At 43.9% G+C, this 17,971-nt stretch overlaps 1 protein-coding gene across 15 annotated transcripts in view; it reads left to right on the forward strand.

The window, feature by feature from the left end:
• The window catches only part of GAN (gigaxonin), a 102,730-nt gene that overhangs the window by 38,860 nt on the left and 45,899 nt on the right, over positions 1-17,971 (forward strand). For 13 of the 15 annotated variants that reach the window (XR_010837848.1, XR_010837849.1, XR_010837853.1 and 10 more), the window contains exons 6-9: positions 2,175-2,287; positions 3,261-3,410; positions 4,330-4,466; positions 4,725-4,853. Coding sequence is in view for 5 of the 15 variants with exons in the window: in XM_059046049.2 (XP_058902032.2) it covers positions 2,175-2,287; positions 3,261-3,410; positions 4,330-4,466; positions 4,725-4,853 (529 nt within the window). In the remaining 10 variants the exon portion in view is untranslated. Of the gene's footprint in view, positions 1-2,174; positions 2,288-3,260; positions 3,411-4,329; positions 4,467-4,724; positions 4,854-14,465; positions 14,576-14,663; positions 17,934-17,971 lie in introns of those variants that run through there. The other 2 variants (XM_059046048.2, XM_067019833.1) reach the window with 2 other exon arrangements.

Below are 17,971 nucleotides of genomic sequence, written 5' to 3' on the forward strand. Positions count from 1 at the left end.
TGTCTATATTCCTTTGAAGGTCACTTTATGTTTCTTTTGTTTTTTTAATATTTACTTACTTATTTATTTGGTTGCGTTGGGTCTTAGTTGTGGCAGTGAGGTTTCTTGGTTGCTGCTCACAGGCTCCTTAGTTGCAGCTTGCCAGCTCCTTAGTTGTGGCATACATGTGAGATCTAGTTCCCTGACCGGGGATCGAACCTGGACCCCCTGCATTGGGAGTGCAGAGTCTTAACCACTCTGCCACCAGGGAAGTCCCCTGAAGGTCACTTTTGAATCCACAGCCTGTACTGTTAAGTTAACAAAGTCTAGTAGTATCAACAGTACATTTATACTCTTATTTTTCACATTCCATAGTCTTACAGTATTAAAACACATGGTTGTTTATAAGTAAATATTTACATATATATGTTTATCTGTTTTATATACGTATCTGTAGATAGTGTTCATTTAGATTTATCCACATATTTACCGCTTTCTTTGTTTTTCCCTCTTACTCCTCAAACTTTCCATCTAGGATCATTTTCCTTCTCTCTGAAGTTCATCCTTTTGAATTTCCTTTAATGTGGGTCTAGTGGTAGCAAACTCTTAGATTTGTTTGTCTAAAGATGTCATTATTTTGCATTCATCCTTAAAGGAGATTTTTGCTGGGTATAGAATTTTAGGTTGGCATCTATTATTGAAGATGTTTTTCCACTGACTTCTGTCATTCCTTGTTGTTAAGTCAGTTGTCAGATCTAAAGCTCTGCCTTTTCTCTGCGCTGTATTTAAGATTTTCTTTTTGTCTTGGTTTTTCTGCCATTTCACTGTAGTGTGCTTAAGCAACATTTTATTTGAAATTTTACCATATTTGGAGACTGTTGGGCATCTTGACTGTGTAGCTTGGCCTTTCATCAAATCTGGAAACTTCTTGTTTGTTATGTCTTCATACGTCACCCTTGCTCCTCCTTCTCTGTCTCTCTGCTTTTGGAAGTCAGATCAAAACGTGGCTAGACCGTTCTACTCCAGCCCCTGCCTTCTACCTTCTTTTTGTTTTCTTTTTCCTTCTCTATGTTGCCTTCCCTGTGATTTCTTTTGATGTATCTTGCACTTAATGAATTCTCTCTTTAACTGTGATGAATCTGCCATTAAATCCATCCATTGAATTTTTTATTTAATCTATTTTTATCTTTTTTTCCCTAGAAATTCTCTGTAAGTTTTTTTCAAATCTACTATGTCACACTTCTCTTGCCCCTTCTTCTAGAGTTACCTTCACATTTGTCTTTTTTAAAACATAGTGAGCATTGTTGTTTTATCATCTTTCTGATTACTCCAATATTTGAAATTTGGAATCTTTGCAAGACTACTCCCTATTATCTGCTTCTGCTGGTGCTTCTTAACAGAGTCCGGTTTCTTTGTATACCTGAGTATCTTTGGCTGAATGCCAAAGATTGTTTTATTAAAAATTAAAACTTAGATAAACGTACTTTCTTCCCTAGAACTTTTGTGTTTTTTTCTGCCAGTTGCCTGAAAACACTACTAATTTGTAATTACTGTAAATCGAATTCAAATTTTGAGATTTCCTGGATAAGCAAGGAGATTTAAATCTGCCTTTTAATTCTGGTTAGCCTTCATCCCGATGCTTAGAACTTCAGCGAGGCTTTCCCGCCAGAAGCCACGCTGTCTGTGGGCCTGGGATTTAGATTTCTATCTTCTTCATCCCCTCAAAGCCATTAGGAGAAAGGTTGCATTTTTCCCAGATTGCTAAACGCCCTCAGAGCAAAATGGTTTCCATGCATGGTAACCTCTCTAGGGCCCACGTTTCCCTTCAGTTTTACCGTAGTGTCTTGTTGGCTTCTTCTCCTTTAAGAAGACTATTTTAAAGAGAGGCTGGGGAACAGAACAGATGAACCGAGATAACTCAGGGTCCTCGCTGACCGGGTGGGTGCTGTCAGTCTTCCTTTTAAGGCGCAGGGTGGTGGGAATCCACCCAGAGATCCCGAGGCAAGTGAAACGGTCAAAGTGACTCGCAGATTTGGCTCTATCACCCAGGCTCGGTAAGATCTCGAATCCGTTGTTGTCAGAGAAGGTATCTCCACATCGTATCTCTGCCCTTACGGCATTTGTATTTGACTAGAGATAGGCGTTGAAAACTTACATTTCAACTTTCTTGCATGTCTTCTTTGATTTTTTTGCAGAAGGATTTTTGTTTGTATTTGGGGGCCAAGATGAAAATAAGCAGACCCTGAGCTCAGGAGAAAAGTATGACCCAGATGCGAACACGTGGGCTGCACTGCCACCAATGAACGAGGTAAAATGCTGCTTTTGTAATTTGTCTGATGTTTCTTTTTTCCCCGTAGCACTTTCGTTTGCTTTGCATTTGAGTAGAAGGAAAGAGGTAGCAGCCTCGCCAAGCCCCCCTGCCTGCCTGGTATGCTCGTGCCCCCCTCCCGGCTCTGCTCCCTGGGCCTTCCCTCGCTCCCCCTACTCAAGCCTCCTAGGAGTGCACTCGCTTTGGGACCTTTGCCACGTACACACGTGGCTCGCCGCTTGCTTCCTTCGGTGTTTGTCCATATGGCTCCTTCTCAGCGAGGCCTCCCCCGGCCTCTCAGCTCTCCTGCCCCCCTCCGCCGCTTTCTTTCTCTTCATGCCACAGAGAACCTCCTCACATCCTAGATCTTTCTCAATGGTTCGCACAAACTTTTTGACGATGGCAGCGCATTTTGTTTGTGTGGTCAGCGCTCTCCCTTCAGTGCTGGAGTGGGGCTGGGCACCCGGGAAGGGCTGTGAGTGGATGAGTGTGAAACACATCAGGTTCTGTTGCTCCAGGCAGCCTTAGCCCGGGCCTCTCCCCCTCCCACCCCCACCTCTCCCGCCACCGGCAGTGCCGTTGCTGTGGATCTTACTTGGCTTCGCACATCAGCCGGGAACCACTTGGTGGCCACAGCTGTACAAAGATCATTTTACAGAGCCACACAGTAAAAGTTCTCTTTCTTGTCGTGAGCTGTTGTGAGTAAAAAGTAAGGATTCTACCAGTGAATTCACCACGTGTGTAGTTCCCTTGTTCCGGGAAATTCCTGGACTTGGGTTCTCTGTCCATTGTGATAGAAGAGTGGGCTGCTAGGGAAATCAGAAATATTTGAGAGAGATGGTTTTGAGCCTGCTATTTCTTTGCTGGAACGCTGGAATATAATGATATCTGTAATTTTTATTAAATGTATGAATATCAGCTTTCAATCTGATAGTTGGCCTTTTGTCTACAAAGATCTTTGATGTCTTTTCAGGCAAGACATAACTTTGGAATTGTGGAGATAGATGGGATGCTATACGTTTTAGGAGGAGAAGATGGTGAAAAAGAGCTAATTTCCATGGAATGTTATGATATTTATTCTAAAACCTGGACAAAGCAACCTGATTTAACCATGGTTAGAAAGGTGAGAACCATATCTTGTGATACTAATTCACAAATTGGATTTTAAAGTTATGTTTCTTCATTTCCTATGTATGCCTTTTAACACAATCGATAGTGTTAAAAGAATTAACGTTATAGAATTCTGTCTTTGTTGGTAGCTTGCCTTCACTATCACCAGCCACCCACCAAGCTGGGAAACGGTGTGTGAGAGAGTTTACCTTGGCGGTGGGCTCTGGGCAGCGCTGCTGTGTCCAAGGCCCACGCCTGTTAAATGCTTTGTGATTGCACCAACCTAGGAAGGAACCAGGTCTCCCAAACCTGTTTTCTTAATCACTGTGCAGGACTGGGGAGAAACTTTAATCCATAGGTAGAGAGCTGCCATCGCTTACTGAGTAGAATGAAAACAAATGGCTCACGTTAGCTGTTTACAGCTTAGTCTGTATTCCTTTTCCCGGGTAGAGGCTGGAATTTCATCATCAGGCCAAAGCCTTGTCCAGCGCCCTAGGTATTTTACACCCTGGGTACTGGTACTCATAATATGATCTCTCACTGTCTGTGCTCTTTCAACTGACTTACTTGGGGCAGGAATTGAATGACATCTTGCTCCATGGAGTCCGCATCTTGGACTCTTCAAATAGTGGTGAGAACAGAGAGCCTGGAAAGCCTGTTTAAAAGTTAGGATTATTTACTTTTCTCACTGAGCGGAACAGTATTAGACGGAGTTAATCCTTTTCTGAGGATTAACAGTGTGTGTATTACCTTTTGCTCTTCTCATTTTTAAAAGCCTCTGTTGTAATATCGGAAGGCACCACACATAGTCTTACTATTAGAAGTCAGATCCTTTTCCAAATATTTGCCAGTGCTCTCTAGCCAAGCTGGTATTTACTCGCCTAACTTTAATAATAAAGGTTGCCTCCCTCACCGTTGCTTTCTCCTTTCAGATTGGCTGCTATGCAGCTATGAAAAAGAAAATCTATGCCATGGGTGGAGGATCATATGGAAAACTCTTCGAGTCTGTGGAATGTTATGACACGCGGACCCAGCAGTGGACCGCTATCTGTCCCCTGAAAGAGAGAAGGTGAGGGAACTTGGATAAGGACCGTGCAGAGCCCCCGTCACCTGGCTTTTGTTTTTCCCTTCTTTCCAGCTAATCTTTTGTTTGACCTGGCATTTGCTTGATACAACATTAAATTAAGAAGCCATTTCCTGAAAAAGGAAGACCCATGTATTTGTGAAACGTTGAATGGCGCAGAGCTAAAACAAGCGCAAGAGGAATTACGGGATCGGGTCATGAGTTATAAATCTAATACCTAGTATGCCCCATGTGGCCTTTCAGGTTTGGAGCTGTAGCCTGTGGAGTCGCCATGGAACTGTATGTATTTGGGGGAGTCAGAAGTCGCGAGGACATCCAGGGGGGCGAGATGGTAACCTGCAAGTCGGAATTCTACCACGACGAGTTTAAAAGGTATTTATGAATGGTTTCATGCGGCTTCTGCAACTTTTTCTTTATGCTTTCAAAGGCATGTTTTAGCTTTGTTTTTAGTTTTGTTTTCAAATTATTTCATTGAATTTATCTATTTATGTCTAATGCATAGTAGATATTTATTCAGTGACTTCAGAAATCTTGGTAACTCATAGGAAAGCCATAGAAAAATGTTTCTAAAATGTAGATCAGACCTTGACACTTTTGATAGCTTTTAGGAGAAAGTTTAAACTCCTTAACTTAGCAGATACGGCCTTTTGTGATTTGGCCTGTCTACTGTTTCTGCTGCTGTTCAACCCAGATGCGTCACTTGAGTCCCACTGAGTGACTTTTTTCCTCCAAAACGTGGTATGATTGTCTCAGCTCTGTGCTTTTTTTTTTTTTAACATCTTGATTGGAGTATGATTGGAGTATGCTTTATGGAGTGTAATTGTAAACAATGGCGTGTTAGTTTCTGCTTTATAACAAAGTGAATCAGCCATACATATACATATATCCCCATATCTCCTCCCTCTTGCGTCTCCCTCCCACCCTCCCTATCCCACCCCTCTAGGTGGTCACAGAGCACCGAGCTGATCTCCCTGTGCTATGCGGCTGCTTCCCACTAGCTGTCTTTTATACATTTGGTAGTGTATATATGTCCATGCCACTCTCTCACTTTGCCTAAAGTCTGTCGTACAGAGTGAAGTAAGTCAGCAAAAGAAAAACAAATACCGTATGCTAACACATACATATGGAATCTAAGGAAAAAAAAAAAAAAGGTCATGAAGAACCTAGAGGCAAGACGGGAGTAAAGACACAGGCGTACTAGAGAATGAACTTGAGGATGTGGGGAGGGGGAAGGGTACGCTGCGAGAAAGCTCCGTGCTTTTGCACTATTCCTTTTGCCTAATATTTCCCTTCCCATGTTTATCCAGTTAATTGGGTCTCTTCCAAAACTCTGCTTAATCATCACTGCCCAGAGAAAGCCTTCTCACGCCCCGCGGCCTGAGTCAGGCTCCTCAATCTGGGATCCTATACATCTCTCTCTTGGATGTGATAGAGGTCACTGAAGCGCCTTCAGGACAAGTTCCAGCTCAGCTTTGGGTCCTAGCTTCTGGCATCACACCTGGCCAGTGTCAGACAGCAGACGTGGTGTCAGAGATTCTTAAGACATCTGACAGGCTGCCATATGTCTTCTAAAGTAGGCAGCATCCTTCCAGCCCCCTCACTTCCCTCCGCTGGCACGTTATATTGTTGTGACCGCCAAACAGGACTGTTATTGCAGTAATATGTTCACATCCTACAGGGCAACTGCCGTGCTGAAGCTAAGCTTGTGATAGCATTTCCACTGTGTTACCAGAAGGGGGTGCCAGAATATAACGTTCGAGTTCATATTATTTTAGATAAGGGCAAACAATGAGCAGTTGCCAAGATTTTAGAAATATGTATAAATGTTACCTGTTAGTGTATTTTAAATTTAGGATATTGGCATAGCCTTTTCCCCCTTTTTCCTTCCATTACAGGGGGCAAACAGTCTTAGGAAAATGTACTAGGCAAAGTGTGAGAGAAGTTTGAGAATGCTTGCTCTGGCAGCGGGGGGGCGCAGAATTTCAAGGACTTTTCTACACTTCTCTTCCATAATGTGTTACTGTGAGGGCTGACCGTTCACGGTATGAAGTAGTGTATTAATTTCTTGCCCAAATGAATCCCAAAACACTGTGCCCGACCTCATTAACCAGCAGTGGTCAGTACGCTTGGTTTCTGATAAACTACTGTTATAAGCCTTTCTCATAATGACTGAATTACTGTTTGGACAGTGTGAGCTAGAGAGCTATAAACTCGCTTGCTGAAGGAGTCAGGGTCGCTTATGGTTTTACCATCTTCTGTCACTATTTTGATTGTATAGGACTTAAATCTGGCTGTAAAGTTTTTTGTCTGCCCTTGAGATGCTGTCAATTATTAGAACCTTTAGATTTCTATCAGGCTGTCTCATATTAATATAGTTGATAAGCTTCAGATATAAGTATATTACTTGCTTTCAGTTCATCATTGTTAAACATGAGTATCGCTTCTTCCTTGCTATTTAAAAGCACTTCCAAATAAGATTTGTATTATCTTTAGTTTGCTTATATTCAAGCTCTCCAGTGTTGATTCACAAACAGAATGAAGAAAGCTTAACTTCTGTTGATATGTAGGATTCTTGTTTAGATAACACTAAACATGCATATAACACTAAGTGCCATGTATTAACTCATTTAATCTTCAAAACAACCCTCTGAGATATAGTTACTCTTTTTATTCCTATCTCGCATATGAGGAAACCAAAATACAGAGAGGTTAAGTAATGTGCCCCAAAACACACAGGTAGCAGGTGGCAGAGCTGGAATTTGAACTTGGTGTTCTGGCCCCGGAGTCCACATTTTCAGCCGCCACACGATACTGCCTTAAAAATATAGGCTTTCCCATAAATATCTATAGGAGGAAAAAAAAAAAATCTATAAGTAGTTTATTTCTTTAAAGATCAGATGTTTCCAAGTGTGTGATGTTTGCATACTCTGGAAACTGTTGGCAGATGAACAAACTGCATTAGATTGGAGACCATTTACTGTTTTTAAGTAATCTCTTGTCTTTCCTGTCTTTGTTCCCTATTTTTAGGTTAAAACTTTCCTGGAAAAATGCCATATCTTACTATTTTCTGTGTTTCTGACTAAAAACAAAACTGTTTGAAGGAAAGCAAAAAAAAAAAATTGCCATTATTTATATCAAGTCATGGCAACAACTTCATGTATCCAGAAAGACAGCATGTCTATATCTGTTCCTTGTATCCCTGTTCTTTTACTCATACTACCATCCTCCCAGTGGTCCATATTCAAAATAAGGTCATCTTTGATTCTCTCTTACGCTTCACACCTCATGAGTTGCCAAGTTTTTTCTTTTTTAAACTCTGTAGTATTTTTCACACATCCCCACGTTTATTTTTCTGCCCCGACTCCAGTGAGCTCACTCTTTTATATGTGCAAAGTCTTCTAACCAGTCTCTCTAATACATTTCACCTACTTGTGCTTTTGAAAGATTAATCTGACTTTGGTCATTTCATTGTGATGGAAATTCTTCCTGTTTCAACCACTGCTTACCAAGTAAAGATGACAGTATTTTTTTTTTTTTTTTTTTTTTTGTGGTACGCGGGCCTCTCACTGTTGTGGCCTCTCCCATTGCGGAGCGCAGGCTCCGGACGCGCAGGCTCAGCGGCCATGGCTCACGGGCTCAGCCGCTCCGCGGCATGTGGGATCTTCCCGGACCGGGGCACGAACCCGTGTCCCCTGCATCGGCAGGCGGATTCTCAACCACTGCGCCACCAGGGAAGCCCAAGATGACAGTATTTAGCCTCCCACTCAGGGCCCTCCACGGTCTGAGGTTGAGAAAAATGTTCAGCCTCCTTCGCTTTCTTCTTTTCACATGTTCCGTACTCCAGCTCACTTCTTACAGCCATCCTGTGTTTCATTGTCTCTGTGCATTTGCTCAGCCGAGATGCCCTCCCCCTTTCATTTTTATATTATAGGTAAGTCATGTTAACTATTCTTTGAAGCCTAGATCTTTCAGTTTCATCTTTTGATGCCTGAATGTATACTTGGATAGACAGACATCTTTGACCCCTGGCTGAATCCCCTGGGGTTGCTTCTCTGACTTGTGGGTAAGGGACCATTATTGGTAGCAAGGGTTAAGTGGAAGTCACTGGAACTTTCCTTCCCTGCCAAGATAGAAAACCAGAAGCAGTACTGCATCCTGACGAATGTGCAGACATTAGTGCCACCGTCAAAGACTTGAAAATGCAAGAGTCGTGCTACGTATCCTATCCCCACTTAATTCACTTAGAAAAAGTAGAAAAGTCAAGTGGATTTTGGAAAATAACTGTGAACTTTCATAAACTTAAGCGGGTGGTTAAGCTGATCACAGACTCAGCCCCACGGGTGGGGTCTTTATGCAGCACAGTCCCTGGCCTTGGTTGCTGCTGTTGCCTTAGCTGAGGCCTCCTCTTCACACCAATCCGCAGCGGCCACCAGCAGCTGTTTCTTGTGCCTGGCAAGACCAGCGGCACCGCTGTACAGACAGGGTCGCCTCAGGACTGTGTCAGGCTTGCCGTGTGCAGTATATTATTATCCCCAGAGATGCTGGTCACCTTGGTGTGTGCTGTACTGTGTTGGTCTGCCCCGTTGACCATGTTACGCCGTTTGGATCTGAGGCTGAGGAAGTAGCACGTACTACAGGTGCCTCGGTAAGACATGTGAGCAGGAGGGTGGGAGAGGAACGCTGCTCCTATGGCCAAATCTGCTTCAGTCACGGTCCAGCCAGGAGACAGACCCACCTCGTGATCTGTAGGGGAGATTTGATGTACGTAATTATTAACTGGTAAGAGTAGTCAGATGCTAACAGGTGAGAGAATGCAGAAACAGCCGACGAAGGAAGCGCGACTACAGCCTTTAGGGCTGAGGGAAGGTGCCCCAGGAAGGAGCAAACTGGGAAGAGCCCTCTCTGCCCCGCAAGGCCGGACTCAGCTCCGTGGAGGAGGGTGTGCAGTGGCCCCGGACGTGGCAGAGCCCTGGGGTGCCGGGGCCAGAGCTGGTGCGTGGAAGCTGCCTGCTGGCTGGCCAGGGACCTCCGTGAGGGAGAGCCACTCTGGTCCTCCGGTGCACGGGAGGCGGCAGAGCTGCTAGAGGAGGGAAGAGGCCACCGACGCCGGGGAAGCAGCCCTTCCCTCTGCGCAGCCTTGCGTTCCCGCCAGCACTCTCTGCACCGCGCTTACCTTCTCACAGAACCAGCTACGCATCCAGGTTCATTTTCTCCACCGTGTGTTTTCTGTCTCACTGGTTTCTCCTCTTGTCCATATTATTTCCTTCCTTTTACTTACTTTGGGTTTATTTTGTTCTTCCTTCTCTAGCCTCTTCAGGTAGCATATTAGATTTTTAAAATTTCTCTGTTGTGGCCTCCTATCCCTTCATCATAAGCGTGTTTTCCTTTCCCTCACTGAGCTTCGTTACGGTAGCTGCATTCAGGTCCACGCCTGGCAGATAATCCCAGCATCTGAGTCATCTCAGAGTTGGCGTCTGTTGATTGTTTATTTCCTTGCAAAGGGGTTTTCATTTTTTCTGGCTCTTTTGTTGAGTAATTCTGGATTGTGTCCAGGGCGTTGCGAACGTGGTATTGTTGAGGCCCCGCGGTCTCTTGCTGTTGCTTCAGAGCCTTACTCCGGGCATTTAGCAGACGGCGGACTTGGTGAGACCCGTGGAGCCTCAGGTGCGCGCGCGCTCGTGGATCCGGCGTCAGTCAGACGCGACTCGGGTGGATGCCCGTCAGGTTAGGGGCTCTTCCGAGGCCCCCGCGCACTGCCGTGATCCTCGTCACCCCAAGATGCGCTCCCCCGATCCCGGTGGCCAGAAAGACGGCAGGGTTTTCTCTAGGGCTTTTGTTCCCCAGAGCTGCGAGCCCCAGGCTGCCTTCAGACGGAGCTACCAAAGAACTGGAGACTCAGTCCATGCGGGCGCTTGTTCAGCTTTCAGCTTCTTTCCCAAATCTGCCGGCCTCTGCTCGGTCTCCAGGGCCCTCAGGCAGTCTGTCTTCTGTATTTTGTCTAGAGTTTGTAGCTGCTTCTTGTGGGAGGCTTGGCCGAGCCCTCACTGAAGCGCCCTCTCCCCTCCCTCTCTCCTTCCCACCTTCCCTCCTTGCCTGTCTTACCCTTCCTACTCTGCTCTCTCTGAAACTTGCCCCATTTTAAAGTTTCCTTTGAGGGAGGGGGGATTCTTCATTCTGAGTTACCAGAGGACACATCACTGTAGCCTCCAAGTCCTGAGGAGCCCACGTGTGAGAACAGTGTAATAAAGGCATAATATTGCCTTGTCCGTTACAAAAATGACTGCTACTTCACGACGCCTGCTGTGTACTAGACACTGTGCAGAGTACTTTACACTGGCTGTTCCATTTCATCCTCACAGCAGACACCTGAGCTTGGTGATGGCGTCCCCACCTTACAAATGACGGAAGAGAGACTGGGTCAGCTCAGTCGTCCAAGGTCAACGAGGTGATAAATGGTAGAGAAAGAAATGCAGAACTACATGCCATTCATACCGTTTTTAAAAGCGACAGCTAAATATATGATCCAATTAAATTCTCATATTTTATGTACTTTGAAGCCTCAGAATTATATAAAATAGATCACATAGGATTATTTTTCTGAAACCCAGGAACTCTGAATCACTGATCTGCTAAGGACCGAATTTGGTAGACAGTCTACATAGACCAATTTCTTCAGCTTTGTTGAATTATTCCAGGGAGGAATTATGTTGAATTCTCAGCTCTGCAAAATTACTGAGAAGTGCCCTTGTATTCTGATGTGTTCTTTCGGTAGATAATCTAGTCGCATATGTCTTAACTCAGAAGAAGTGCCAGCTGCCTGTGGCCCTGCTGATGGACGTGCTGCAAGGGTTGTACGCCTCTCCAACAGGGCCATCCTGGGAGTGACTCAGCTGCAGACAGGCCAGGGGGATACTCATCAGCCTTGTTTGATTCGGGACCTGGGAAGAATTTAAACAGCGAGGTTTAGTTATTCGTGTTTAGCCTTGAAGACATAAAATATGAACAAACCAGTTATTGTATTTGACATTTTTCAAACTTTTTCTTTCAAAGGCCTGTTCGGGTCCCCGTTTTCACTTTGCAGTGAGAGCTCGGAGATGTTTCCCTTTTCCTATTTATTAGAGGCATCTCGGAGGCAGGGGCCAAACTGAACTCCCAGCCCCAGCAAACTGCTTGATTCCAATCGACTTTTAGATGTTCGAGGAATCGGATGTTAGGTAAAGGTACTCAGGGATATGGCAGCTCTACAGCAGCTTTACTTCTGAGTTGTTCCATGATCGTGGACAACTCATCCTGCTTCTGGGTTTCTTGGGATTAAAAATACGGAAGCCACTACTTTACACAACGGTCTGGGAAGGGTGCTCATCGAAATGAAAGTGCTGTTCTTAGTGAAATCATTTTACATTTGTATTTAACATCAAGACGCTGTAGACCTTAGCCAGTGGCTTCTTGGACACTTGATGGCACAGAGTTAGACACACGGGAACAGTGCCAGGGCGTCTTCGTGCCCTGATGGTGAGTGGAGGCCCGGACGCTGGTAGTTCTGAAGGGTTTAGATACATTTCCAAGATCTGACTGAGGTCTGCTCTGACCTGGCTATGCCTTTAGCTATTAAAGGGAAATTGTTTGGTCAGATTACCTTAAGTAAACATTATTACATAGCAGAGTCATTTGTTTTTGTTTTAAAGCAAAAAACGCCTTTTATTTTGGAATAATTTTACACTTGTAGAAAAGTGGCAGAAATAGTCAGAGTTCCCCAAAGCTTCTCCCAGCTTCACCCAGCTTCTCCTAACGTTAACATCTTACATACCATAGTACAGATATCAAAACGAGGATACTCACATAGGTACAGTATTATTAAGTAAACTACAGACTTTTGTCAAATTTCACCAGCTTGCCCACTAATACCTTTTTTCTCTCTGCTCCGGGATCCGATCCAGGACCTGACATGGCTTTCAGTTATTGAGTTTCTCCGGTCTCCTTTAATCTGTGACGGTTCCTCAGTCTTTCCTCGTCCTTCATGACCTTGACACCCTTGAAGGTTATTGGTCAGTTTTTTACTAGGATGTCTCTTCACGTGGGTTTGTCTCGTGACGTCTCGCGATGAGGCTGAGGTTGCGCGTTTGGGCCAGGAATCCCACGGGCCCCTCTCTGCCCGGCATCAGGGGGAGCGTGATGTCGATAATGTCTCGTTACTGGCGATGCTCATCTTGACAACTTGGCTAAGGTGGCATCTTTTGGGTTTCCCCATTGTAAAGTCACTATTTCTCCCTTTGTAATTAATGAGTATCTTGGAAGAGAGAATTTGAGAATATGGGAATATACTGTTTCTCCTTAAACTTTCACCACTAAGTTTAGCATCATTGGTGGACTGGCCTTGCAGTAGTTATTACTGTGCTGTTTGCCTAATGGTGATTGTTCTGCTTCCCTCATTCCTTCTACCGTTGTCAGCTGGAATTCTGTAAAGAAGACCTGCCCCTTCTCCCTAATTTTGTTTTTAATGTATTCAGTCATTTGTGTTTATCAGTATGGACTTCCGGATATTTATTCCATGAGTTATCTGTCCAGGACTATCATTATTTATTGTGTTGCTCCAGTTGTTCCCACCGTGGCCATTGGGAGGCGCTGCATGTCAGCTCCGGTGTCCTTCTGACACAACTCATCCTTTCTTAAACTCTTCCTGTGTGGCAGCGCAGGATGGTCCAGGCTCAGGCTCATCTTGTATTTTCGGCCTCTTCTGTGGAGTCAGCTGCTTCTTCATGGAGCCCTGGCTCCTTTTAGTGGCTATTAAATTGATTTTCAACAGAAGTACCAAGCAATTTAGTGGGGGAAGAAATGTCTTTTCAGCAAGTGATGCTGGAACAACTAAGTATCTGTATAGGGGAGAAAAAGAACTTGACTCTTATACCTCATACCATACACAGAAGTTAACTTGAAACGTATCATAAGACCTAAGTGTAAAAACTGAAGCAATAATAACATTTCCAGAAATTTTAATTTAGAAAACCTTTGCAACCTTGGAGTAGGCAAAGATTTCCTAGGAGGACATAGAAAACATGAACTATAAAAAGAAAAAAATGGTAAACTGGAATTCATCAGAATTAAAAACCTCTGTTCTCAAAAGTCCCCATTAAGATAATGAAAAGGCAGTCTACATGCTGGGGAAAAGATTTGTGATGCACGTATCCAACAAAGGACTTGTATCCATAAAATAAAAAGAATCTTAACATTTAATAAGAAGACAGAAAAGCCAGTTTGAAAAATAAGCAGATCTGTGAGCAGAAATCTCACCAAAGTAGATACATAAAGCGTCCAGTGAGCACATGCAGAGATGCTCAGCACCACTGGTCTTCAGGGAAGAGCACACCACATGGCTAAAAGGAAAAAGGCCGACGGGACCCGAGCTGGCAGCAGTGCCCGGCAGTTGGAGTTTCCACATGTTGCTCATTGGAATATGCAAAAGGGCACAGCACCTTGCAAAACAGGGTGCTGTTTTCTTGTCAAAGGAAATATACCTTTAACCATATAACCAAGCGATTCCATAACGTAAGCCCACTGCAGAGCTTGGCCCTCTCAATTCCAAAATAGCTTCACTCACAATAGCCAGGCACTGGAGGCTGCCCACATGAACCCGAACTGGTGAACGGGTAACAGATTCTGCTGTACCACGTAATGGAATCCTGCTTAAGATAACAAGAAATGAGATAACGGTGAAGCCACGGCACGGATGAATCTCCTTCACGCTGGGCTGAGTGAAGGAAGCGGACTGAATAGTGCACTCTGTGATTCATTCATTACAGGCGACGTTCTGGAACAGACACAACCAAGTCTTCAGAGACAGGAAGCAGATGAGTGTTTCCCCAGAAGAGGGGTGTGGGTGTCGTGCCTTGTGCTGTAGGTGGCTCACTGAGTTTTGTCGTCTCAGTCTGCTGAGATGTCGTGGACACCCTCTGACCTCCTTCATTCTGTCCCTCTGTCTGTTCTCAGGTGGATCTATCTTAATGACCAGAATTTATGCATCCCCGCCAGTTCCTCTTTTGTGTACGGAGCTGTCCCCATAGGAGCCAGTATCTATGTCATCGGAGATCTTGACACAGGTCAGAATGTTACAGTGATCTTGTCGGAACCGTTTCCCGGTTGGTGCCGAGGCGCGGTGTGTCACCTCTGCTTATTCTCACGGCGCAGGTACCAACTACGACTATGTGCGCGAGTTCAAAAGGAGCACGGGAACCTGGCACCACACCAAGCCCCTCCTCCCCTCCGACCTCCGCCGCACCGGGTGTGCAGCCTTACGTATTGCGAATTGCAAGCTGTTCCGCCTGCAGCTTCAGCAGGGCTTGTTCCGCATCCGCGTTCACTCACCTTGACGGGGCCGCGGCGCGGAAGCGGAGCTCCTGACCAAGCGCGCCGGGACGCGGCGCTCTGCGAGGGGACAGAGATGGCAGGCGACCCTTGCTCCGCGCCGGCCTCTGTGCGGTAACGCGAGTGGTTTTCTAACGCTTAGAAGCCTGGGCTTCCAGCTCTTGTTCGGGAGAACACGTTAACTGCTGAAAAAAAAAAAAAAAACGAGGAGGAGTCAGTTCCTCCAGGAGATGTGCCCCTAGACCAACCGGGCTAGTCAGCGTCAGAGGCAGAGGGAAGTGGGGATCCGTGTCATGTAAAGTCGGGAAGTGACAGCACCGAGGTGCATGTCCCCGCGGGGAGCTCACGTCTGGCTGACCGCTGTGTTCCAGTACCTGGCTTTGGTTAACAAGCGAGCAAACATACATATATCAGCATATCCAAACATAGCGAGATTGCTTTTCCACCGCACTTGGAAGGAGATACGATGCCTAACTCTGCTCAACAATTTAAGGTTTGTGCCTAAAATGTTAGGTTGGACTCATTGCCAGGTAGTCTCCACTTACTACTAGTTCTCTGTCCTAAGAATCTTTTTTAAACGAAATTACGATGAATTGAAACTAAGGTAAAATGTCTCTTTTATGACATTCTATCTTAGTCATCCAAAAGAGTCAATAAATTAAGGAGTCAGGTGGCAGCCCTCCTGTGAAGTTAAAGGAAGTTGCTGACTTCTGTGTTAAGTCAGATGAAGATGTGTCATGCCCTCATTTCTGGGGTTGTGAAGGATCTCATGCAGTGCCAGCCTTCCTTTCCAACTAACCAGACCTGTTTTATAAATATGAGGATGTTAGTGAGTAGGAGATTTTGTAAAAGAAGGACCTGAGCCGGACAAATAATAAAGGTCTGCTATGACCAAAAAAAAAAAAAAAAAAGTCCAGAGGAAATATATAGGGATCAAAAACTTTTAAAAGTAATCTGTCTGAAAGCACACAAAGTCTTGTTTACTACTGTCTAGGATTTGAAAACGTGTCTTGGAATGCGAATCCATGTAAAGAATCTAGTCTTTGTAGCAGAATTTTCTCAACGCCACGAGTTTCAGACAAATTACGTTACAAGTAAAGGTTGGCTGGTAGAACAAACTACCTCAACTTAATTTCATTCTGTTCGTGTAGAGCAAATTAATCCTTTCCTCCTCCCTCCCTCTCACTCCCATGTCGACCCACTCAACCCCACTCCCCAAGGGGGAAAAAGTCTGTCATTAGTGGCACTTACCTTGTAAGGTATTTTGTTTTCCATTCGAATTATACCACCTTAGTGTGAAACCAAGGAGTTCAAAGTGCTTGATGACTTCATCATTTGAATTTTATGCAATATCAGATTTCTAATCAATTTAATATAGAGCTCTTCATTTCTAATTGTTTTCTACAGCTTTCCCCCGCCCCTTAGTATATGGCTATAAGGAGCAGCATTTAGTCTTAATGATTAGTAAATGTACAAGTGTATCCTTTGGTTATAAATTTGAGAATAGGAATTTCTCCTAGAAACTTCCTACCTGGAATGTCTGTATGCTTTTCCCATGCATATGAAACATCGTTTGTCTTTTCCCACCCAGGAACAGTAGAAGTCAATCCAGTGCTAGAAAAGTCACTGAGCAGCCTCGTCTGTGGGAATTCTAAAGAATGTTGTGTGTGCGCGTTAAGCCTCCGTCCTGGCAGAGACGTGGGTAAAAGGAGGGACGGGGTTTTCCTCTTCTCTATCAGAGGCACTGGGCCGGATTTGCCAGCCTTTCACATAACAGGCAGATTTGACATGTAAGTCAAAGCCAACCTCTTTGCTTTGCACCGTGTACCACTCAGCTGTTGTCTGCACGCTTTCCCCAGGATACCTTGGATGTCTTTTAATCAAAGCAAACTGCTTGGCCACTGCAAAGAAAGAAAACTTTCTTTGTACAACTAGATGTTAGTTTTAGAGGAAATAAATTTCTGAAAAAGTGGATTTTCTTTGGTAAAGTGTCCCATACAGAACAGAACCTTGGCCTTCAGAAGCCACAGCTGAGGTACATTAAAGTGGTAACTGATGTTCTATTAAAGCCATGACAGTCAGCAATTCTCTTTTCTTTAATTTCTGTAATTTAAAGTCCTTCCCAGGCTACCCAGGCCTCTCCAAGGAGACAGTTCATTGTTTAGGAGTGAACGGGTCCCTGTTGCAGTATTATCAGTGCCTGCATGACTTGGTCAATTCATTTTATATGAGTAGTTGTTGTTTTTTTTTAAATTTAGTTCATTGACCCTGTAGCTGCAGAAATTAGGTAACTTTTTTAAAATTAAATTTGCCACATAATATCGGATGCAATAAACAAGAAAAGCTGCTAAGTGCCAAACTGTTATTTTACTATATATAAGTATAAAAATATTACATTGACGTGTAGGGATATATTTAATTTTATTATGTTCCAAAATTAATTATGACTTTTGTAAATTACAGTTACTTTAGTATCGTGAAAAAATTTTTAACTAATTTCACACAGGTTTGTGTTTTAACCATCCATTTATGCCTTGAAATATCCTTTCTTGGTACATTTTTTATACTTTTTCCATTAGGCACTTTTATCAGGTGTATATTGGAATTAGCGGTGAAAGATAGATCTTAAAATTTTAAACACATTGTCTTTGGGGGAAGTGCAATTTATTTTCGTTATCCGCCAACAGAAGGAAAGTTGTCTCAGCTTAGAGTAATTTAAAGGATTTCTTCTAGGCTACGGCCTAAAGTAGGTTTGTTTGTTTCTTTGTTTAACACATCCAAATACAGATTTTTTTTTTCAAAGATTTAAGTGTTTAATTTAAAATGAACTTTTAATTTTTTGTGTGATAGTGCTTATATCCTGTGAGATGTAAAAGTGTGAGGGAGAGTGTGTGTGAGTGTGTGTATGTGTGTGATGTGACTAGGTAAGTCTGTTTGTATATGTTTAGCTTTGGAATTGTGCTTCCAAACTACATATATTATTGTCTCCTGGTGCTTCAGATAAATTCTTGAGCCTGTGGTCCTTCAGTTTATACTACTGTGTTAAACTCACGTTGAGTGTATATATTGATGTATTTGTAGTTTGTAGTAAGTTTTACTTGGTGTTTGCATTTCTTTTCTTTAGCACATTA

The sequence above is a fragment of the Kogia breviceps genome, chromosome 18 (genome assembly GCF_026419965.1).
Source record: "Kogia breviceps isolate mKogBre1 chromosome 18, mKogBre1 haplotype 1, whole genome shotgun sequence".
Taxonomy (NCBI): Eukaryota; Metazoa; Chordata; class Mammalia; order Artiodactyla; family Physeteridae; genus Kogia; species Kogia breviceps.